This window comes from Schistocerca nitens, chromosome 7 (assembly GCF_023898315.1).
Source record: "Schistocerca nitens isolate TAMUIC-IGC-003100 chromosome 7, iqSchNite1.1, whole genome shotgun sequence".
Lineage (NCBI taxonomy): Eukaryota > Metazoa > Arthropoda > Insecta > Orthoptera > Acrididae > Schistocerca > Schistocerca nitens.
Genome location: NC_064620.1, coordinates 520,857,202 through 520,882,367, shown reverse-complemented (window position 1 = coordinate 520,882,367; position 25,166 = coordinate 520,857,202). Strand labels below are relative to the sequence as shown.

Here is a 25,166-nt window from a genome sequence, read left to right as displayed (position 1 = left end):
CCAAGGTTCTTGTCGGAGTTTAGAAACTGGAACATGCGACATCAATTACACAACGCAAACACAATCGATCGCCTACGCTGAAAATTTTGTCGTACTGTCGAAAGGAAGCAGCACCTCTAAAGCTAAGAGCGTTTGTAATACTGAAATATGAAATTTAGAATTATGGCGCGAAAATAAAATTTGTTTCAATGAGTAGAAATAGCGGGCCCTACAAAAAGTACAGGAAAAGAAGAAAACAAAAATCAGCATCTTCTTGAACAATAAACAATTGCATCAAGATGACAGATTAAAATATCTTGGAATAATTATTTATGATAAATTCAGATTCATTGACCATATACAGCATATCACAGGCAAATGTACGAAATTATTACACACATCATCAATAACAGCCAGACTTAACTGAGAACTTGGTTTCGAAGCTCTAAGAATCATCTACAGAGGAGCAAACCGTGGGTTTTTGCTGAACAGTAAACGATCTTTCTGGAGACCGAGGCAATGTTGGCTAGATACCATCCGTATAGACCTGAAGATTGCGGGGTCTGCTCTCACCAAGCACAAGATCGCACCAAATAAGACAGACAGTCAAAAGAGAAGAACCCGATACATTGCCGAACAAACGCTGACGATGAAGAGGAGAAACAGCAAGAAAGTGAAATGGAGTGCAATTACTCTGCAACGAACCACCAAAGACGACTGACCTCTAGTAGATTTATCACGTAGAGGTTTGTGGAAGGAGCGAAGGAAGGAGGCCGGCCGCTGTGGCCGAGAGGTTCTAGGCGCTTCAGTCCGGAACCGCGCTGCTGCAACGCTCGCAGATTCGAGTCCTGCCTCAGGCATGGGTGAGTGGGATGTCCTTAGGTTTAAGTAGTTCTAAGTCTAGGGGACTGATGACCTCAGATGTTAAGTACCATAGTGCTTAGAGCCATTTGAACCATTTTTGAAGGAAGGAGGGTAGGGCGTTAATGCTCCATAGTCAAAACGATTATTATTGATTTAATAATATTGTAGCTTGTATGAAACAAGTATGGGGTAGGAGTCTGTCGTTCATTTTCGGCAATTACGGGTAACTTCAATTTGACTGGATTGACGAAGAGGTAAACTCCAACTAATAGGTGACTTCTACGTTTCATATAACAGACAATTCATCTTATTTCGTTAGACATGTACAGGGTGCTTCCGTAAGAGCGTGCACAAATGTATCAGGACTTAGAGAATGGTCCAATGAACAATTTGAGGTAGGAAACCTGGACTCGGAGAATCCAGTTTAAGGAGATATGTAAGTAAATGTTTCTACCACTTCGTCTAGCATTACTGCTTTCCAGCTCATTTAAAACTAACATGCGAACAAGTTTACACGTAATGTGCTGTTTATTTATGTGTAAATTCTTTATTTCCTGCAAGGAAACAAGGAGGACGGAACATCCATATATTCTACCTGGCCTTCTGAATGGCCATTAGTACTCGAGGTTCGTGCAAGGAGTTCTTACCTGACTTGCTGGAAAACGTAACTTCGGCTGCTCATGAGAGGATGGGGATACAACATGATGGTGCACCGCCTCATTTCAGTGTAAATGCCCGCAGCCATCTTAGTGTTGTATTTCCTGGTCGCTGGATTGGAATGGGAGGTCCTATTCCATGGCCTGCCAGGTCACGTGATCTTAATTCCCTTAATTATTTCCTATGGGGATATCTAAAGTCACTTGTTTATTAGATCCCAGTGGATAAAAAAATGGGATTAGTTGCCAGAACTATAGCTGCCTATAATGTGATTCGGAACACACCATGGATATTCGTCATGCTTGCATTGAGGTTGGTGGCCGTCAGTTTCAGCACATTTTGTAAGGTACAGTGCAAATGGTACGTTTATTGTGCCAGTGATGGTATTTGCAGTTAACTCCAACTAATGTGAATAAGAAATACACAGTAATGTGATTTTATTCCTATTCTCTCCTTAAGCTGGCTTCTCCGATCCCAGGTTCCCTACCTCAAATTGTTCAGTGGAGCATCCTCTACGTTGTGTTAAATTTTCTCTTTTTCGAGAGAGAGAGAGAGAGAGAAAGATGGAGACTGTAACGGCTTGCTTAAATCGAAATAAGGTTTGAAGCTACGACAAAACATTATTAGAAATTGTGTAGAACAAGTGATCTAATGACCTCCAGACGAGAACTGTGATTAGGTGATCTGACACGGTTAACGTCACCAACAGATGAGATATTCAGAGTACTGAACGAAAATACGTGATCGACTACAAATAAGATACAGACTTACAGTATAATGGTCTGGTGATGCTGAATATTCGTCTTTAAGCTGGCATACAGTCGTCTATTTGCATCCTGGTCGTAGAGAAGTGTGTTGTTAGGAAGATGTGCGGGTACTACAGGTGACCATTTGACACACTCTTCACTGCCCGGAAACAGCACCACGCCTTTGTCCTTCTCTCGACCAACAGCAGTCACGTCTCCAGATTCTTGAAGGTGACTGCGCTTCTCATCCAGTCTGGCCATGTGTATGCTGGAGACGTTCTTGTTGAGAACAGCTATCTCCGCCGTGACGTGGATCACGAGGCAGGCGAGGAAGATATCGAGCAGGATGCTAGCTTCGGACACTGAGACGATGCCGACGACCTGCAGAGCGAAGACGATCTCGTAGACGGGCGACTGCTGGGTGTCGAGCGGCAGCCAGAGGACCAGTGGCTCGCGGCGCACCACCATCGTGGAGTTCCCCACCGTCACCAGCTTCGGGGCGTCCGTCACCGGCTCCAGGGCCCACAGCGATAAGGCGGTGAGTGGCAGCAGCTGCAGCACACAGTATCGGTCAGCAATCAGTGTGCTGTTCCAGTTAACTTTAGATCAGAGGATAAAAACCAAGGCCCAACTCCCGAACTGAAGTGAGCAAATGACGGATTGACTGGGACAACAGAGAAACCGGCCAAAATACCCACTACATTTATCTACATCTACATTTATACTCCGCAAGCCACCCAACGGTGTGTGGCGGAGGGCACTTTACGTGCCACTGTCATTAACTCCCTTTCCTGTTCCAGTGGCGTATGGTTCGCGGGAAGAACGACTGCCGGAAAGCCTCCGTGCGCGCTCGAATCTCTCTAATTTTACATTCGTGATCTCCTCGGGAGGTATAAGTAGGGGGAAGCAATATATTCAATACCTCATCCAGAAACGCACCCTCTCGAAACCTGTACAGCAAGCTACACCGCGATGCAGAGCGCCTCTCTTGCAGAGTCTGCCACTTGAGTTTGCTAAACATCTCCGTAACACTATCACGCCTACCAAATAACCCTGTGACGAAACGCGCCGCTCTTCTTTGGATCTTCTCTGTCTCCTCTGTCAACCCGACCTGGTACGGATCCCACACTGATGAGCAATATTCAAGTATAGGTCGAACGAGTGTTTTGTAAGCCACCTGCTTTGCTGATGGACTACATTAGGACTCTCCCAATGAATCTCAACCTGGCACCCGCCTTACCAATAATTAATTTTATATGATCATTCCACTTCAAATCGTTCCTTACGCATACTCCCAGATATTTTACAGAAGTAATTGCTACCAGTGTTTGTTCCGCTATCATATAATCATACAATAAAGGATCCTTCTTCCTATGTATTCGCAATACAATACATTTGTCTATGTTAAGGGTCAGTTGCCACTCCATGCACCAAGTGCCTATCCGCTGCAGATCTCCCTGCGTTTCGCTGCAATTTTCTAATGCTGCAACTTCTCTGTATACTACAGCATCATCCGCGAAAAGCCACATGGAACTTCCGACACTATCTACTAGGTCATTTATATATATTGTGAAAAGCAATGGTCCCATAATACTCCCCTGTGGCACGCCAGAGGTTACTTTAATGTCTGTAGACGTCTCTCCATTGAGAGCAACATACTGTGCTCTGTTTGCTTAAAACTCTTCAATCCAGCCACAGAGCTGGTCTGATATTCCGTAGGCTTTTACTTTATCAGGCGACAGTGCGGAATTGTATAGAACGCCTTTCGGGAGTTAAGGAAAATGGCATGTACCTGAGAGCCTGTATCTAATATTTTCTGGGTCTAATGAACAAATAAAGCGAGTTGGGTCTCCGTGCATTCGCGAACGCCTAGCCTTTAGCCACTGGAGTAGGGGAATAGGCACACTGCTCTGGTAAACCAAAGGTGGAGATAGATGAAGAAACATAACATATTAACTGCTCGGCAGAAATGACTGCGAGTAATGGAGCATGTTGTCAGAGGTCACCAAGTTGTGCACAGAAAGCTGGACGCCAGATAGCGCAAGGTCAGTACGACTGTAGGGCAGTGTGTGTCAGCCAGCGAGCATTTACATTGCACTTTGGTGGTATTCTTCATTACAATATGACCCGGAGACAACATTGGGGTGACTTCACACGGGAAAGAATCACTGGGAAAGTGGAGAAGAGACGAAATGTGGCGAGTGTAGTCCACGAGTCTGGTATTTCTCGCAGCACTGTTTGACGTGTAAGGGGAACGTTTCGAAACACTGTCACTGCAGGACGAAAGATAGGAGGTGGTCGACCACGGTCAGATACAGCGGCAGATGAGCGCTACGTTGTGCAACAGCAAGAAAGGACCTACACGAAAGACCGGGTGCAATTGCAACCTTGTTTAACTGTATCGCAAAATACGCAGTCTCACATCCGACAGTGGCAGGCGACAGCATGGGTGCGTTCTCTTTGCCCCACTACCGGCGGCGACATCGGCGGCACCGTGTGCGATGGAACCAAAAGCATAAGGACGTGACCGGCAAACAGTGCGATCACGTGATCTTCTCGCATGAGAGTAGATGCGGTCTGAGTAGTGACTACGGACGCATCCTCATACGGCGAGAGATGGTATTGCCCAAGTTTCATTGGGCTATGCTACTTGGCAGAGACACATCATGAGAAAGTTACTTTAGTCCTTACGTTTTGCGCACCTGGCTACGTTATGACATCTGTGGTCATACGGAAACATTCGATCACGTTATATTTCATTGTGACGCCTTCAACAGGATTACGGAGCCAATAAAAACTAACCATATTCGACACGATCTTTTGAGAAATTACTAATGGTCATCAATACTGGACAATGTCGCTCACACCATTTCCCGCCACAAAAGAGACCAATTTGCCTGGACATGACAGTTATGTATATAATCCCTGCCATCCCACACAGTATCGTCGTAGATGTGTTGTTGCGATTCAAGAAGTGCTACCGATTGCATCTTGTGTTGTTGAACATTTGAAGGCGAGTTTTGCGTTACATAATGTGCATGTAGGATCAACAATACAGCGGCACTAATTTTTGTTGCTTCTGTAAACATGCAACTGGGATCGCCCCCCGTGCAGTGTTGTAGCCATTTACTTCCAAGGATGGAAATGGTAATAATGAATAAACATCGGTAAATAACAACGGTAAGCAACAATATTTACCAAGAGAATATATAGGTATTTATCAGCTGAAAACAGACCAAATGAAAGTTTAAAAGAGAATGAATAATAAACAGAAATATATAACAGTTACTTCTAAATATGGAGGTTACGGGCAGAGAGGAACAGTTAGAAAGAATACTATCACATTCATATTTCCTTTTTTTTTTTTAAATGTGACAGTATTCATTCTAAATGTTCCTTTTTGCCTGTAGCTCTCTTATTGAGGACGAAGTGTTACTATTAAATATTGTCTGTCTAGTATTCATTATGTTTTCAAAACTTTCGTGTTCTCAATTTTTAGCCAATATATACGAATGTATTATTTCAGCTACTATTGATAAAGATACATATTTTTTACGGTTGATTACTCATTATTAACGGAAATAGTAAATGACTACAGTGGTCCACGGTGCGCGATTCCAGTTGCAGGTTCAGTCCGGAATCGCGCTGCTGCTACGGTCGCAGGATCGAATTCTGCCTGGGGCATGGATGTGTGTGATGTCCTTAGGCTAGTTAGGATTTAGTAGTTCTAAGTCTAGGGGACTGATGACCTCAGATGTTAAGTCCCATAGTGCTTAGAGCCATTTTTGACCGGTCGCAGGTTGACGAGCTCATGATTAGCAGCGAGAATAAAAATTTGATTTTCACTATGTCGCGCAGTTATTGAACCAACTGAAACATTCAAAATACTGCCATAATCTACTATTTAATAGATATAATCTTACGTTAAAGGCTGATTAGAGAAGTATGAAACTTGAATACTGAATACACGGAGCTGACAAAAATCATGGGATAGCGATATGTACCTAAACAGATGGCGGTAGTGTCGTATAGGCGTGGTGTAAAAGGGCCGTGCATTGGCGGAACTGTCATTTGTACTGAGGTGGCCCAGGTCAAAAGGTCTCTGACGTTATTACGGCCGCACGACGAGGATTAACAGACTCTGAACGCGGAATGGTTGGTGGAGCTAGATCCACGGGACATTCCATTACGGAAATCATTAGCGAATTCAGTGTTCCGACATCCACAGTGTCACGAGTGTGCCGAGAATACCAAATTTCAGGTATCACCTCTCACCACGTAAAACGCAATGGCCGACGGCGGGGGCGGGAGCAGTGACGTTTCCGTAGAGTTTTCAGTACTAACAGATAAGCAAAACTGCGTGAAATAAGCTCAGGAGTCGACGTGGGACGTACGACGAACGTTTCTGTTATGACAGCGTGTCGAAATTTGGCGTTAATGGGCTTTGCCGGCAGACGAACGACGCGAGAGCCTTTGATAACAGCACGACATCGCCTGCAGCGCCTCCCACGAGCTCGTGACCACATCGCTTGGATCCTACACGACTGCGAAACAGTGACCCGGCATAAGGAGTCCCGATTTCAGTTGGTAAGGGCTGATGGTACGGTTCGAGTGTGGCGCACACCCCGCGAAGCCACGGACTCAAGTGTCAACGAGGCACTGTGCAAGCTGATAGTGGCTCCATAGCGGTGTTGCCTGTGTCTACATGGAATGGACTGGGTCCTGTCGTCCAATAGAATCGACTGACTGGAAATGGTTATGTTCAGCTACTTGGAGACCATCTGCAGCCATTCATGGACATCATGTCCGTAAATAAAGGTGGAATATTTATGGATGACAATGCATCGTGCCACTACGCCACAAATGTTCTCGATTGTTTTGAATAACGTTCTTAACATTTCAAGCGATTGATTCGGCCACCCAGATCGCCCGACATGAGTCCGGTCGAACGTTTATCAGACGTAATTGAGAGGTCAGTTGGTGCACAAAATCCTGTATCTTCTTTCGCCCTTCCAACTACTTTTGGTGTGTCTGTTAGGTCGAGTTGCTGCACTACACCGAGCAAAGGGCCGTCCGACGGGGTATTAGGAGATATCCCATGAGTTTTGTAGCCCCGTTGTATGACATGATGCAGCGTAATTCACAGTGCGTAAAGTACCATGAATGATACCAATCCAGTGTTTGATAACGGCTCCACTCAGCGACTTCCAAAAAACTTTGAACATAATTTCAGATTATTTCTAAACTATTTAAGCAATTTACGAATGAAAAACTAGGAAACTAACAAAACCAACGTATTTGTGGTTTTGCGTCTCCAGTCATGAACATTTGTATGCTTAACTTTAAATATTCAACTCATTAACTCATTTGTAAAGTAATCACATGATTCATGCTGTTTTAAACGAATGAGTTCTATTCTTTAAGGGATCGGGAGTGGGTGTTATTGTTTATTTTTAAGCTGAGACACAACTTCGTTTCCAATTATAAAGTGTAAGAACTTGAAAAACAGTTAAAAACACCACATATTAATTAAACAGAACAGGGATAAAGAAATCTATAAACAAATTGATAAGCAAAAAGAATCCATTTTTCCTGTGTCTGATATTTTTGAACTCTTCACGTTGTAATACAGTGAGATGGTTAATCTAAATTTAAATAGAGTAAATGACCTTGTAAGCAAGTTGTGACTTAATATGGTTACGTTACCCTTTTTGTTATTAATTGAAACTGAAATCTTCTTATGTACTGACATGATTATTAAAAATCTTATGTACTGATATGATTTTAAAAAATCGGAACTGTAACACGTATTGACACTTATCGTAAGAAAAGGACACAGAGTTAAGTAGAAAACAGTAGTAAAGATGGCAACAACTGCTACCTGATACAGTACCGTCGGCTACTGTACGCACAATATAAGTTGACAGGTTTGCAATAAACGCTGGAAGCATAAGCACGCGATCGACGCCCTGTTCAAGCTAACGGGCAGCGGCAGGAGAAGTAGAAGTGTACAGGAAACTTCTTTCTGTCATCGCAAGCAGCACACTACGATCAACATCGCACTCACATTGCCTGCTACAATAATACGGAGTGTAGTATTGTTTAACAGTTAATGTCAGCAATAAGCGGGAACATTCCGTACCGACCCGCAGTCATCCGTCTTCCACTGATTTATTCCCTCCCAGAAAAGGCTCAGTCGTGTGGCTAGGGTCTCCTGTCGGGTAGACCGTTCGCCTGGTGCAGGTCTTTCGAGTTGACGCCACTTCGGCAACCTGCGCGTCGATGGTGATGAAATGATGATGATTAGCACAACACAACACCCAGTCCCTGAGCGGAGAAAATCTCCGACCCAGCCGGGATTCGAACCCGGGACCTTAGGATTGACATTCTGTCACGCTGACGACGCAGCTGCCGGGGCCGGACAAAAGGCTCAGTGCGTACCGTAGATAACGTTAGCTGAAAAAAAAGGAGAAGATGAAGAGTACTTGCCGATCGTCCAAATTACAGTTAGATATATTACCTGCTGCACTCCTCGACTCATCAGAACGAAATGCGCCATATAAAAGCGGCTTGCAGATTTGCCAAATTCAGATTTTTTTTTTTTTTTCAAGCCATCAATCTCCTGACTGGTTTGATGACGTCCGCCACGAATTCCTCATCTGTGTCAACCTCTTCATCTCAAAAATGGTTCAAATGGCTCTGAGCACTATGGGACTCAACTGCTGTGGTCATAAGTCCCCTAGAACTTAGAACTACTTAAACCTAACTAACCTAAGGACATCACACACATCCATGCCCGAGGCAGGATTCGAACCTCCGACCGTAGCGGTCGTGCGGTTCCAGACTGTAGCGCCTTTAACCGCTCGGCCACTCCGGCCGGCTCTTCATCTCAGAGGAGCACTTGCAACCTACATCCGCAATTATCAGCTGCATGTACGAGGTTTGGAACTTAAATAATGGCAACTATTTATTCACAACCGATACAAAAGAGTTACATGTTTACACCTGTTACTGTCCTTCAAAGCAATCATCAGCTTTGTGTAGAACCAGTTGCCGGCGATGTGGAAGGTGTAGTATACCATTAGCAGAGCCTGTTCTGTTGATGGTGCGAAAGGAGCGGTCTAAAGTTATGGTTATTCTCGTGTATGTCTGTGATGGTATTATCCTAACGCATTACGTTCTTCCACGGCAGACCGTCAGTGCACAGCATAACTGTTCGTTTCTGGAGCATCACCTGCGACCAGCATTGCGAAAGAAGCGGCGACACTTTCTGTCTGCGCAATCCGCCCATCATTTTGCACGACAATGCGCGGGCGCATACAGCGCAAGCTGTAGCTGCTCTCTTTGGTCGATGGGACTGTACCATCCACCATACTCCCCGGACTTAAGTCCTTGTGACTTTAATTTGATTTCGAAGATGAAAGAACCACTTCGTGGCATTCGCTTCAGAACTGTTCCAGAGATTCGACCGTCAGTAGACCGCTCCATTCCTCCCTTCGCACCATCAACAGAACAGGCTCTGCCAACGGTATACTAAGCCTTCCATATCGCTGGCAACGGGTTCTACATAACACTGGTGACTAATTTGAAAGACAGTAACAGGTGCAAACATGTAACTCTTTTGTATCGGTCGTGAGTACATAGTTGCCAATATTTGAGTTCCAACCATCGCAATCTACTCTCTGTTTTCCTCTACAGTTTTTACCTGCTACATATCCCTCAAGAACCATGGAAGTTTCTCCCTGATTTCTTAAAAGATGTCCTACCATTCTGTCCCTTTTTCTTGTCAGTGTTTTCCATGTATTCCTTAATTCGTCGATTCTCCAGAGAACCACCTCATTCCTTATCTTATTAGTCCACTTAATTTTCAACATTCTTTTGTAGTACCACATCTCAAAGGCTTTGATTCTCTTCCCTTCCGGTTTTCCCACAGTCCATGTTTATCTACCACACAATGCTGTGCTCCAAACGTACATTCTTAGAAATTTCTTCTTCAGATTACGACCAATGTTCGCTACTAGCAGATATCTCTTGGCCAGGGATGCCCTTTTCGCTAGTGTTAGTCTGCTCTTCATTTCCTGCTTTTTCCGTCATGGGTTATTTTGCTGCATCTACTTCGTGATCACCAATCCTGTTGTTAAATTTATCGCTGTTCTCATTTTTGCTACTTCTTATTACTTTCATCTTTTCGAATTACTCTCAGTCCATGTTATGTACTCATTAGACTGCTCATTCTGTTCAACAGATCCTGTAATTCTTCTCCACTTTTACTGAGGATAGCAATGGCATCAGCGAATCTTATCACTGATGGTCTTCCAACTTGAGCTTTAATTCCACACTTGAACCTTTCTTTTATTTCTTCGATGTATAGTGTGGCAAGCAGGGGCGAAGGAATACATACCTGTCTTGCACACTTTTTAATCAGAGTACTTGGTTCTTCGTCTTCCACTCTTATTGTTCCCTGTTTGTACTTATGCAAACTGTATATTACTCTTCTCGCCCAATAGCTTATGCCTATTTTTCTCAGAACTTCGAAGATCTTGCGCCAATTGACATTGTCGAACGCTTTTTCCACGTCGACAAAACCTACGAAAATGTCTTGATTTTTCTTTAGTGTTCAACTGCAACCCCATAATTGCCTCTCTGGTTCCTTTCCCTTTCTCAAACGTAAATTGATCATCATCTAACACATCCTCAATTATTTTCCATTTTCCTGTATATTATCCTTGTCAGCAGCTTGGATGCATGAGCTGTTAAGCTGATTGTACGATAATATTCGCACTTGTCGTCTCTTGCAAAGTTCGCGATTGTGAATACAATTTTCTCCAGAAGTCAGATGGTATATTGCGAGACTCATACATTCTAGGAATAGGAGTTTTGTTGCCCCCTCCCCAATGATTTTATAAATTCTGATGGAATGTTTTCTATCCCTGTGGCCTTATACGATCTTAAGTCTTCCAAAGCGCACCTAAATTCTTATTCTAATACTGGACTCCAGTTTCTTCTTCTGTCACTTCATCAGACGAGTCGCTCTCACTTTCCACCTACCCGCTTTTCCTCCTCTGCATATAACAGTGGAATTACCGTTTCACCCTTAATGGTACCACCCTTGCTTTTAATTTCGCCGAAGATTTTTGTGATTTTTCTGAACCCAGACTGCTTATCAGACTACCTTTCTTACCAGCTTATAAATTTCTCACACTTTCTCAAACACGTAGAACATCTTTGACTTTGCTACATCGTCTATATAATTGAACACCAACACTCAAGTCCCCACAAGCCTTGAGGAACCTGTCCTGAAGCCCCTTCTCTACCGACACATTGCATCTTTACTTCATCTCCAAACACTCCACGTCCTTCCCCACCATATCAGTCTCCTTCCGCTCCGTTAACTCATCTCTGAAATCTACCCTTTGTCCCATCGCACCCCATCAGTAATTAGGGTTCGAACTCACTGTTTACTTCCACAACTGATATCCCACACATCTACTGACACTAACATTCCACTTCCCAGTTCCTTTGAGCAAAGAAATCCCACATTCTTTTCCATACTAATCCATATACTATATATGTAATTTTGTACATGCACACCATCGGCAAGTATGTAAATGATTAGAGTTGTAATTCTCTACAACAGATGGAACCGCCACTAGAGTGCATTAGTGCCGCTCGTTTTTAGCGTTTTTACCAGGCCTGGAAGGATATGTAAGAAGCGTGAACAGCGTCAGATGTTGAGTGATCATTGTGAAGGATATGGAGATGCGCAGGCGTGTGAGACAGAGTTATCAGTACCTGACAGAGATTGAAAGAGTCGTCATTGTGAGTCTTGAATTAGCCGACTTGTCGTAACCTGTAACATAAAAATTTATGAGGGCATTCTGATATGACAGAGGTCCGATGTTGGACTGCATGGAAACCTGAGAGCAGGCATACTCGCTGTCAAGGCTCCCCATAAACCACATATGACCGCCACTAGGAAGTATCGGTGTGTAGTGCGCCAACCACATTATAATAAATCTGCGTCTGCTATCTGACAACAAGAAATGGGCTTCATGTATCATTCTGTGTCATCCCAGACCACTGGTGGGAGACTAGCAGCAGGATAACTAAGGAATTACTGTCCCATGTGTAGCCTGGTGTTAATACAACACTAACAACTGTATTTGCAACCATCAGGTATTAATTCAATTCACAGCTGGTCGTGATTGAGGGAACTCTGACGGCGTAGTGGTACGTGGTGAACATCCTGAGTCCTCATGTGTGACACTATCATTGTGCCATTTTTCAATAGTACAATGCTTGTCCACACATGGAATGCCTTTCTATGAATTGCCTGAGTGATGTAGAGGTTCTCCTTTGGTCAACAAGATCCCTAGATTTGTCCCAGCTGGGACGGCTACTCAGAGGATGTCATGGACCAGTTACAACAGTTGTGGGCCAGATTGCCTCAGGAAAGATACAAAGTCTTTATGAGACCCTTCCCAACCGCATCAGTGCCTGCATCCAGGCCAGAATGGGTAAAATATTGTACTGATAAGTGGGCTCATACTATCAAGTGCTTTGCAAATTTGACTCAATGAAGGCAATCGGTGACAAATCAACATACACGCTCTCAACCCGTGAAGTTTTGTATCGTTTTCTTATCCCATTCTGGGTGCTTCACTTTTTTTTCCAGCTGTGTAATATCCTCTACAATTCTACTTACAACTCAGTCCCCTTACCAGAAGCCGCCATTATACCTTACTTATCATAACGAGAATGTATGCTGGATCACCGTCATCTTCTAATAAACATCACCATGTTATTGTGCCTCAATGGCGGACACATGTCATGGACGCGCTGGGCTCGCGCAAACCCTTTGCGGGGCCGCCCGCATTGCCACCCGAGCCTCCTCCCGCCATTCAGCCCTCACGCTATCGTTCGTTGTTTTCGTCAGTTGTCTCTACTGAATCGAGTTATCGAGTGGTTACACGTTCCTATGTAGCACGCGCGTCCGTGTCATCGTATTTTGTAACTTTGTCTCGCACGTAGACAGCTATTTGTGAGTAAGAAAAGAGACTAAAGGGAGAGATTCTTCAATGCAAGCAACGAGTATAAACGCCCTTAATGATCGTGATCCTGTTATGCAGGTGCTGTTGTTTGTCCTAGGTCTGACTACCCTGCTTTTCACCTGCTGAGCATAATATTTGCTTGTCTACCAGCATTTATTGCTACCGTAGAAAACGTTTTTCAGCGTTGTGGCGTAGAAAGGCATTGTTGAAGTCGACGATGAAGTAGGATCTACTTAATGGCTTAGATCTGTTGAACACTCACCCTGACGTTGATTGTCCTATTGACGATGTACTTAACGAATTTACCATCGATAAAATGGGGGCCAATTATCATTCCTCCCATAATTCCGACCCATACATTAACCCGCCAAGGTCGCTGATGTTCCATTTGTCAAGCCATCGTGGATTTTCCGTTGCCCAGTAGTGCATATTATGCCGGTTTACGTTACCACTGTTGGTGAATGACGCGTCGTCGCTAAATAGAACGCGTGCAAAAAATCTGTCATCGTCCCGCAATTTCTCTTGTGCCCAGTGGCAGAACTGTACACGCCGTTCAAAGTCGTCGCCGTACAATTCCTGGTGCATAGAAATATGGTATGGGTGCAATCGACGCTGATGTAGCATTCTCAACACCGACGTTTTTGAGATTCCCGATTCACACGCAATTTGTCTGCTACTGATGTGCGGATTAGCCGCGACAGCAGCTAAAACACCTACCTGGGCATCATCATTTGTTGCAGGTCGTGGATGACGTTTCATATGTGGCTGAACACTTCCTGTGTAACTATCCGGCGAACAGTCCGGACACTTGGATGATGTCGTCCAGGATACCGAGCAGCATACACAGCACACGCCCGTTGGGCATTTTGATTACAATAGCCATAGATCAACACGATATCGACGTTTCCCGCAGTTGGTAAACGGTCAATTTTAACACGGTTAATGTATCACGAAGCAAATACCGTCCGCACTGGCGGAATGTTACGTGATACCACGTACTTACACGTTTGTGACTATTACAGCGCCATCTGTCACAAAGCGGAAAAAGTGGTCCAACTAAAACATTCATATTTCTTTACGTACTACACGAATATGTAATAAAAAATGGGGGTTCCTATTAAAAAAAAAAAAGCCAGTTGATATCCGTTTGGCCTATTGCAGCGCCATCTAGCGGGCCAACCGTAGCGCCATCTGGTTTCCTACTTCAAGCTAGACGATTTTCGTTCTTTGTAATTTTCTCGTTTGACGCTTATTTCGTGAGATATTTGGCCCGGTCACTACCAATGGACCACCCTGTATAAGGAAGAGAACCACAGTTGTAACTTTTTTTTTATATCATAAGATGGCATTGTCTTTTACATGTACATATTCAGTTTAAATAAAACTTTCTTAAACTTTGCATGTGACCTCATTATTTTTTATTACGGTAAAAGTAAAAGTAGCTCAAGATATCTTTAGCGCCCCCTCCTTGAAATATTTCTGTATCCGCCACTGGTACCTTCTCAATGCCTTTGCTTAAAAATTTTACTGTCGAAGAAAGTTGATTTAACCACTGCCAGGACCCCTACCCCAGGTAAAAGAAACGTAAATTATTACTAAACAATAATAACAATAACAATAATAATAACACAGAACACGTCAATAAACTGACCTGCCAGACGTTGAAGACTGTTGCGGCGCGCCGGTCATAGATACGCCTGATCCCTGGGACTTGCTCAACGTATCTCTTCCTTGTGTCCAACAGCGTCACTACCAGACGTCCCAAGCGATCTCTCTGCTGCATGAAGAGCACCGCCTGTCAACAGCAACAGCAAAGGGGATCACCGGTTCTGCACGTCAGGAAAGCAGAAGTTGAAGTCGATATAGCAGTATTCGGGAATATGTATAAAAATATAGGTAAGTTATGAGTGGTAAAAAGTTGGAGCACACATCATAAACACCAATATAGACGGATTTCAGAACAAAGATGAACCAGAACGGGATTTAAAACAGGCGATTAGTAAAGTTCTGAAACCTACTAAGCACAAAACACTTAATGTGATACATGGTTTAGTCTGTCTGGCTCAGATGAATGGCAGGGACATTGCATATTGTCTAGGAGGTGGTTGACCCCATTCCTGAGAGATAGCACCAAGCGAGGTGACATTGCGGTAAGACACTCGACTAGTGTGTGGGAACACAACAGTTTCCCATCCGGCCATCCGGGTTCATTTTCCCGAGTTAACCTAAACAGTCAAGTGGGACGCTGGGGTAGTTCCTTTCAAAGGACACGGCCATTTTCTTTCCTCATCCTTGTCCTATCCGAGCTTCTGCCCCGTCTCTAATGACCTCATCGTCGACGGGAGACAACAGTTCCCTGTGTGACATCCAGCCCATTGTAGAGCTTGGTTCCCTTCGACCGAGTGTCGCAAAACTGGAGGTGGAACTGCTTGAGAAATTCTTGGTTGTAAAAGTAGAGGCATCATCTGCAAAACGTCATTATGTTGCTGCAGATAATGTGGCTCTACCATTTCAAATGAAGACAAAACCGCAGTGAAATTAATATGTTGACTAACCTACGAGCGCTCTGGAAAAGAATAAAAACCATTATGACACAGGAGAAAAAAGAAGGCTCCTTTTCCTTCTGCGGCTCACTGGATCCCATAAATAGCGGTTATCTGAAAAATGGCATGACAGAGACTGGCTCTTTCTATATAAAACTACGCATTCATTCTCACTGTGAGTTGAAAAAATCAGTCGCGATTTGCGTTTAAGCAGTACATATCGACTATGACAATAAACCTGCTAGAGCATAAGCAATTGCGATGGCGAAAGTGCACTAGTTGCATTAGAAAGTTTCCCCACACATCCCGTTGCCCAGGTTTGACCCCTTAGCTCAAAAAGTTGCTTTTAGTCAATAAAATTCAGTCATGTGAAGAGATCTGGTCTATCGTAAACTAGAATTCTCGAATGGGAAGCAAATATATCTTAGGGAATAAAGACACTGGAATCATCATGTCCAAAAGGCAGTGAAGATAGGAAATTCCTTTAAAAAAAGTCTCTTATTGGCTTTTTACGATATTAACAGAATACACAAGTATTTTGTTCTCCTAATTAGTGGATAAACATTTGAAAAATTGTTTCTTCCTTTCTTTACTGAACAAGATGAAGTTACCCGAGAAATCAAAGATGGAAAGATCAATACAGCACAAAGTGACAGCCACAGTTTCCTGAAACAATGTGGTTTCTATTCCCAACAGTTTTCGATATAGAACACTAGAGCCATTTGGTGCATACAGAACCACCTTTTCTTGGCTTGTGGTAGAGAACAAATAGGTTTTTTACTGCTTTGGCATGCACTACAGCGGATGGTGTACTTCTTCCAAATTTATTCTGAACTTGTAATCACTACAGTTCATACAGTTTGAAAAAGGAGCACACTTTCATCTATTCGATGCTATAAATTGCTGAACCACTAGTCAAAATTACATTATTCTGTTTTCTTCCTTCCATTACAAGTTCATTGAGCGAAATTTTTACCGTTTGTCGCATAGACGCCCAATAAGAAAAACGTATGAGCTTACATTTATGGCAGGATGTCTCGCAGCTAGCAATGGAGACAGCGATTGTTATCCTGACTTGGACGGCTTTTCATACATTCTGAAAGACGTTTCCGTAACTGTCGTTAATAATGAACTGCAAGAGCTCTTCTAGACTTTGTAGCTTGTTGAAATCGCAGCTTGATATCAGCAATCTCGTCTCAAAATTTCTACATATTGTTGTTCAGCGTCTACATCATGCTCGAAAATTTTGCGAGTCCTTTTGCATTTGGCCTTGAGATAGTTTCTGCGAGCCTCGTAGCTGAGCCGTTTCAAGTGCAGCACAAAATCAAAATCTTCGTACATTTCAAAAAATGGTTTAAATGGCTCTGAGCACTATGGGACTTCTAAGGTCATCAGTCCCCTAGAACGTAGAACTACTTAAACCTAACTAATCTAAGGACATCACACACATCCATGCCCGAGGCAGGATTCGAACCTGCGACCGTAGCGGTCGCGCGGTTCCGGACTGAAGCGCCTAGAACTGCTCGGTCACCAGCGGCCGGCTCGTACGTTTCATTCAAAAAGCTTACTTTCATGTCAACATTGCCAGTCCCCCTCCTCGTTTTCAGTCCTGCTCCGGCTTCACTCTTGTCATTTTCTTCTGTCTTTCAATTTTTCGCTCGTTACAAAAACGCAGTCCCAGGCGAACTGTGCCAAGGACCTATGGTCTTGCTACCATTCGGTAGTTGCTTCATGAAAATTAGCCGCGCTGAATGGCCGCACGGTTTGAGGCGCCATGTCACGGATTGCACTGCCCCTTCCTCCGGAGGTTCGAGTCCTCCCTCGGGCATGAGTGTGTGTGTTGATTTAGCATAAGTCAGTGTAAGTTTAAGTAGTGTGTAAGCCTAGGGACCCACGTCCTCAGCAGTTTTGTCCCTTACGAATTTACACACACATGAACATTAAATGATTCAAAAAGGTGGGGTTCGTTAATTAGATGGATGTTTGATACCGTTCCTTGATAAATTGGGGTGAGTCACTGACATGCACAGACTGTACACAGCATCCCTTCTCATAGCAGTGGTTTATCAGCCGCCTAACTTCGAAGAGGTTCCCTAAGACGACGACGGAGCTGCATTCATTCACGTCGCCTTGATCAACAGTCAGAGGTCGTTGGCTCACATGTCTGTATGTTGGTGTTTGGAAAGGGGTGGGGAGGGAAGGGGGCACACGATGGCAAGTACACTGAAGAGCCAAAGAAACTGGTACCCTGCCTAATATCGTGTAGGTCCCTCCTGAGCACTCAAAGTGCCGCAACACGATGTGGCATCGGCTCGAAAAATGTCTCAAGTAGTGCTGGAGGAAACTGAGACCATAGACCCTGCAGGGCTGTCCCCTCTCAACCCCCCCGCCTTTGGAGATGACCAGCAATGTCTTATCGGTTGTCGAGCCCTACCGTGATATTTTGTTCTACTTTCCATCTGCATATCAGACGTTGAGTGTTTCGCTTTAAGATTCCAGCCTAAGTTACTGACTTGTGCAAATGCAGTGCGAATCACGAACCATAGCAAATTATTGTACTGATTAACTTTCTCGAAAGGTGGAGTATTTTGGTTTTGGATACTTATCAATAAAACTGTTCTATGAGGGTGTTTAGTAAGTATAATGCAACACATTCTTTTCTCTTCCATTTTCGGTTGAAACGGTGTAGAATTTGTTGTGGATCATCATTGAACATTCCTTCTTCAGCATGTATAATTTCTTGAATTTTCGTTTGGTGGCGACGTTATACGTAAGCTTCAAAGTGGCATTCATAACAGAGGTGGTTTCCAAGCAGAGAGCTGTGATTGAGTTTCTTTTGGCGGAAAACCAGAGTATCGCAGATATTCGTAGGTGCTTGGAGAACGTCCGTGGAGACTTGGCAGTGAGCGAAAGCACACTGAGTCGGGCGCGACGTCTGTCATCATCGCAACACTGTTGCACAAACCTGGCCGATCTCCTGCGTGATGGCCAGCTGCACATAGCGCTGACCCCAGCACTGTTGGAACGTGCGGACACTCTCTCTCGCGGTGATCGACTTCGCTTCACAATTGCACATTTCCGTTGGCGGTGCTGTGACACTCGTCCACCAGGTGGGGTACTCGAGAGTGTGTGCCCGCTGGGTTCTTCGCTGCCTAACAGAAGACCATGAAGATCAACATAGGAGCACCCATGTCAAATTTCTTGCGCGTTATGAAGCTGATCGTGACAAATATTTGTGGATCATCCTCACAAGCGATGAAACACGGGTTCATCACTTCCAAACGGATACAAAACGGCAATCTCCTCCGAAGAAAAAGTTGATAGCTGCACTCTCAGCCGTTCTACATCTACATGTACATGGTTACTCAGCAATTCACACTTAAGTTCCTGGCAGAGGGTTCATCGAACCATTTTCATGCTACTTCTCTACCATTCCAGTCTCGAATGGAGCGTGGGAAAAAGGAACACCTAAATCTTTCCGTTCGAGCTCTGATTTCTCTTATTTTATTATGATGATCATTTCTCCCTGCGTAGGTGGGTGTCAACAAAATATTTTCGCATTCGGAAGAGAAATATGGTGATTGAAATTTCGTACATAGATCTCGCTGCAAACAAAACCGCCTTTGTTTCGGTGACTGCCACCCCAACTAGCGTATCATATCGGTGACAATCTCACCCCTATTGCGCGATAACACGAAACGAGCTGCCCTTTTTTGCACTTTTTCGATGTCCTCCGTCAATCCTATCTGGTAAGGATCCCACACCGCGCAGCAATATTCCAGCAGAGGACGGACAAGTGTAATGTAGGCTGTCTCCTTAGTGGGTTTGTCTCATCTTCTAAGTGTTCTGCCAACAAATCGCAGTCTCTGTTTCGCCTTCCCCACGATATTATCTATGTGGTCTATCCAGATTAAGTTGCTCGTAATTGTAACTCCTATGTATTTAGTCGAATTGACAGCCCTTAAATTTCTGCGATTTATCGTATACCCAAAATGTATCGGGTTTCTTTTAGTACCCATGTGGATGACCTCGCACTTGTCTTTGTTTAGTGCCAATTGCCACTTTTCGCACCATACAGAAATTCTCTCTAGATCATTTTCTAATTGTAATTGATCGTCTGATGATTTTACTAAACGGTAAATTACAGCGTCATCTGCACACAATCTAAGGGAGCTGCTCAGATTATCACCCAGATCATTTATGTAAATCAGGAACAGCAGAGGGCCTGTGACACTACCTTGCGAAACGCCAGATATCAGTTCCGTTCATTAAAGTCAAGGCTACGCTGTGTAGCAATCTGCAGATGTTATTGTGTTTGATATTATCCATCATGGTGCAATGATCAGCTATGAAGTGTATTGTGCTATCCTCAGGAAAATGAGGAAACGACTTTCGCAGATTCGTTGCCACAAGAATGCAGATCACCTTCCCAACGCAAGGCCTCACACAAATGTGCACACCCGAGAGGAGCCGACAAAACTTCATTGGTACGTTCTTTCCTATCCACGCAACAGCCCGGATATCACACCTTCTGACTTTCTGTCTGCTTTGCCCAATGAGGCATGCACTCCACAGGAAGCAGTACATGGTTGATTTGGAGGTTGCTGACGCGACAAAACTTTGGCGCCGACGTCGACCAGTACAGAGGTACCTAGCGGGCATACTAGTCCTCCCAGTAATGTGGTGTAAGGCTGCCGCGTTGAATGCGGTTCATGTTGAAAAATAGCGTTTTGGAGCCAGAAGATTGGGGTATAATATGGTGTACTGCAGGAGCGGGTAAGGTTTCGGCTCGCTTGCCGTGCCCAGCTACGAGTGCCACAGCACTCAGCGTCGTTTCACCTTTCCCCCACCGTCACGCCACGCTGTCTGAGCGCGAGGAGAGGAAGAGCGGATAACTGCAAACACACCGCATTCAAATGGTAGTGCAGTCTCGCTGCACACGACTTCTTTATATATTTCACATTACTCAACAACATTGGTGACAAACAAAACAAACTTGCAGAATTATTTCATTATTTTTCGCCCGCTGAATACATAAATTATACTTACAAGGGAACCTCCCCATCGCACCCCCCTCAGATTTAGTTATAAGTTGGCACAGTGGATAGGCCTTGAAAAACTGAACACAGATCAATCGAGAAAACAGGAAGAAGTTGTATGGAACTATGAAAAAAATAAGCAAAATATACAAACTGAGTAGCCCATGCGCAAGATAGGCAACATCAAGGATAGTATGAGCTCATGAGCGCCGTGGTTCCGTGGTTAGCGTGAGCAGCTGCGGGACGAGAGGTCCTTGGTTCTAGTCTTCCCTCGAGTGAAAAGTTTGCGTTCTTTATTTTCGCAAAGTTATGATCTGTCCGTTCGTTCATTGACGTCTCTGTTCACTGTAACAAGTTTCGTGTGTGTGTTTTTCGACAGCACCGCAAAACCATGCGATTAGTAGACGAAAGGACATGCCTCTCCAATGGGAACCGAAAACATTTGATCGCAGGGTCATAGGTCAACCGATTCCTCCACAGGAAAACGCGTCTGATATATTCTATACGACACTGTTGACGGCATGTGCGTCACATTACAGGAATATGTTGTCGAACCACATAACTTGTACTCTTGGCGAATGGGTAAAAATACTCTTCTACCTTGCCCGATTTATGTTTTCTTGTGGATTTGATAATCACTCCCAAAAAAGAGATGAAAACATAAGAGTTTGTCACATAAAGTGCAACGAATGAATGCAAAAGTTTCACAGTCACACAGTTTTCCCTGTGCTCTGTCAAAACATATGTTTTTAACGTTTTCAAATTTTTCCGTGTGTAGACCGTCAAATCCTGCATATGTCCAAGCAAATCTGAACATGTCCTGGAATTTTGGAGAACGAAGTTGATTGTGTGTGAGTGCCTGAACTTTGATAATTTTCTGAAAATAAAAAATTAAAATTTTCACTCGAGGGAAGATTTGAACCAAGGACCTTTCGTTCCACAGTTGCTAACGGTAACCACGGAACCACGGCGCTCATGAGCTCATACTATCCTTGATGTTGCCTACCTTGCGCATGGGCTACTCAGTTTGTATATTTTGCTTATTTTTTTCATAGTTCCAGACAACTTCTTCCTGTTTTCTCGATTGATCTGTATTCAGTTTTTCAAGGTCTATCCACTGTGCCAACTTATAACTAAATCTGAGGGGGGTGCGATGGGGAGGTTCCCTTGTTAGCACAATCTGTTGGCATAAGGACAGACGCAGACAACTTGATAGGGCTTCGCACTCAAGTTGCCATGTAATCGTGACTTATTTAGTTTCATAAACGAAAAAATTGGTCTCTCACACATATATGTCGATCGTAATATTGTAGCACTGTTGCAACCTCATTATGGAGACTTTGAAAGTCTTAGTGAGGAAAGCAATGTAGACATCCTTAACGGTTTTAACACAGAAAGATTTTCCGTTAGAACGGGAATTACCTTAAAGGCCAATCAGTTACACTTTAACATCTACAGGAACGCTTTCTACAGAAACGGCAAACAGTCTCGAAAACAGCTCGGAAACCGATGTATGATTGGCAGTGTCCTCAAAATCTTTATAAAACTATCCCTGTAATTCTTTCAAGGCCACAATAAATTCTTCAAACCTCGTGTTTCCTTTAACGCCAGAGAGCTGAGGGAATTGCACACTCCTTGTCAGAAAGTGTACATTCTACATTGCGATTTTCTTTTTAAATACATTCCCATAAAATATGAAGTTAATATGCGATGTGTGCAAAATGCGAAGTCTGGACTCATTTTCGTTCTCGCACTCTTGTTTAGTTTATAAAGTCAACAATAGCGAGTTTTAAATCGAAAAAATCATACCGGGCATGCCACTTAGTCAACGGACTTTGTTGTAATATCTGAATTCTCGATACTCTTTATTCGGTTCCACTAAAACTGTTGCAGCTGACAATGGAATAATGCGTGCGACTTCAGATATTTCGCTATTTGTACCACCAATTTCTTCACTTGCTCCATGCCTGCAAATAAGCACAAAATGCTTTTTGATGTACAGAACAATGAGTCCCGTCCGTCGATCGTCACAAATTTTTGCTCTTACATTGTCAACAAAATCTTTAAATTCTTTCTCGTTGGTATTTAATGTTGTTCGTAGCAAGTAAACAGTACCTGTCACTTATGCGAACTGAGGATTCTTATCACCCTCTTCTGTCATCCCCATTCATTTTAAAAGATTGCGACGATACATCACGAGACTACCTCGTTTTGTGCAAACAGCCACTGGGCCTGTGAACGTCCTTCATAGCTTAAACGAATAGCGAAGGTTAAACAGCGCTGACAGCACGATTGTGCCAAACTGAAGAGAGTTGTGCAGACCTAAAAATGCCGCACCGCAATGCTGAATTAAATTCCGCGTTGCTCCGAGTACTTCCGAGAAAGACCGAGCAGAGCTGAGTGACGGGTTTCGCCTTGGCCCGTCCGAGGGCCACTCACGCTGTACTCGTGAAGTATGGCACGCCGTAGCCGGCCCTGGTGTATTGGAATTCTCAGTATATCTAACCTGATTTCAGAAAAAACGTGTTTCATTACTTACTGAACTCCCTTGGGCTGTGTTCTCGTCAATAATTGGAAAACAGTCTTATCGAATTTAATATTGTTATTATACCGCCAACCGGTTTCAACCCGACGTAGAGGTCATCATCTGGGCGTTTACATTGTGAAATTATAGATATCCGTCAGAAAGGCTCTATTATACAACAGCTAAAATTACGTAAATTTAAAATATGTTACCCATTGGTCGTCTGCTGGTGGTGTCACTCCTGTCTACATAACGGCAGGAAACTATGCGAGTCTAACCCTTCGTATGGGCTTAAATAGCGTACTGAGATCACGTGAATAGACGAAACACCCCCAGCGGCGATCAACGGCATTTAATACAGTTATTTTATGTAATTACTTGTCACAAAATAAACTGTATTAAATGCCAGAATGAGATTTTAGCTCTGCAGCGGAGTGTGCGCTGATATGAAACTTCCTGGCAGATTAAAACTGTGTGCCCGACCGAGACTCGAACTCGGGACCTCTGCCTTTCGCGGGCAAGTGCTCTACCAACGGAGCTACCGAAGCACGACTCACGCCCGGTACTCACAGCTTTACTTCTGCCAGTACCTCGTCTCCTACCAAACTTTACAGAAGGTCTCCTGCGAACCTTGCAGAACTAGCACTCCTGAAAGAAAGGATATTGCGGAGACATGGCTTAGCCACAGCCTGGGGGATGTATTAAATGCCGTTGATCGCCGCTGGGGGTGTTGTCGTCAATTCACGTCATCTCAGTACGCTATTTAAGCCCACACGAAGGGTTAGACTCGCATAGTTTCATGCCGTGATGTAGACAGGAGTGACACCACCAGCAGTCGACCTATGGGTAACATATTTTTAATTTACGTAATTTTAGCTGTTGTATTATAGAGTCTTTCTGACGGATATCTATAATTTCACAATGTAAACGCCAAGAAGATGACCCCTACGTCGGGTTGAAGCCGGTTGGCGGTATAATAATAATAATAATAATAAATGCGATTAAGACTGTTTTTGAATTATTGATTAATCATACTAATCGCTGCTTCTCTCCACAACCATGTTGTCCAAAAATCTGTGTTCTCGTCGCTCCTCAACCAGACTTGTCACTCACCCTGACGGCCCAAGCGCCGCTGCACGTGCACTGGAAGAAGACGTCGCGCAGCGTCTCCGGGTCGGTGGGGGTGTCGACGACGAGCTGGACGAAGCTGGAGGCGGACACGAGCGCGTCGGTGGCGACGACGAAGAGCGCGGCCAGCATCCAGGGACCGGCCGGCCCCGAGCCGGGGGGCCGCCACATCCCCAGCAGCTGCAGCGCCGTCCCGCTGGGGCCCAGGAGCGCCTTCGCCTCAGCCTCCATCTGGGGAACAAGTCGGTGCAGTCTGCGGTCAACCCCTGCTGGCACAGTCTGTCGGCGGACTCCATTCTTTCACTCGAACTACGTCACCTGTACTGTGTATCACGAAGTTTTGGATCAGTGACGCAGCATGAGTGGGGGCTTCATTCCTCTCTTGTCATACCGCAATGTTAGGTTGGGTCCAGCTATTTTCTACTGCGATATACCGGTTTCTGTGGGCCACTGGGTTAAGCTGGTTACTTGTGCGTGATAAGATTGACACATATTGTTGAGTAAATTTCGTAGCTATTTTACCTGACCATAAGCAGGACAGCCATATCACGCTCTATTATATGTCGGCTTTCAAGTGCAGCTTTATCTGTTCAAATACTGACTGCGTTATTAAGAAATTCACACTTGTCTGAAGG

At 44.2% G+C, this 25,166-nt stretch overlaps 1 protein-coding gene across 1 annotated transcript in view; it reads right to left on the bottom strand.

Moving 5' to 3' along the window:
- Positions 1-24,762, bottom strand: part of LOC126195722 (uncharacterized) — a 52,736-nt gene extending 27,974 nt beyond the window's left edge. Inside the window, exons 1-3 of the mRNA XM_049934351.1 lie at positions 24,517-24,762; positions 14,949-15,092; positions 2,272-2,798 (exon numbers count right to left, since the gene is read on the bottom strand). Coding sequence (XP_049790308.1) covers positions 2,272-2,798; positions 14,949-15,092; positions 24,517-24,762 — 917 coding nt within the window. The remainder of the gene's footprint in view (positions 1-2,271; positions 2,799-14,948; positions 15,093-24,516) is intronic.
- Positions 24,763-25,166: the final 404 nt, after the last annotated feature.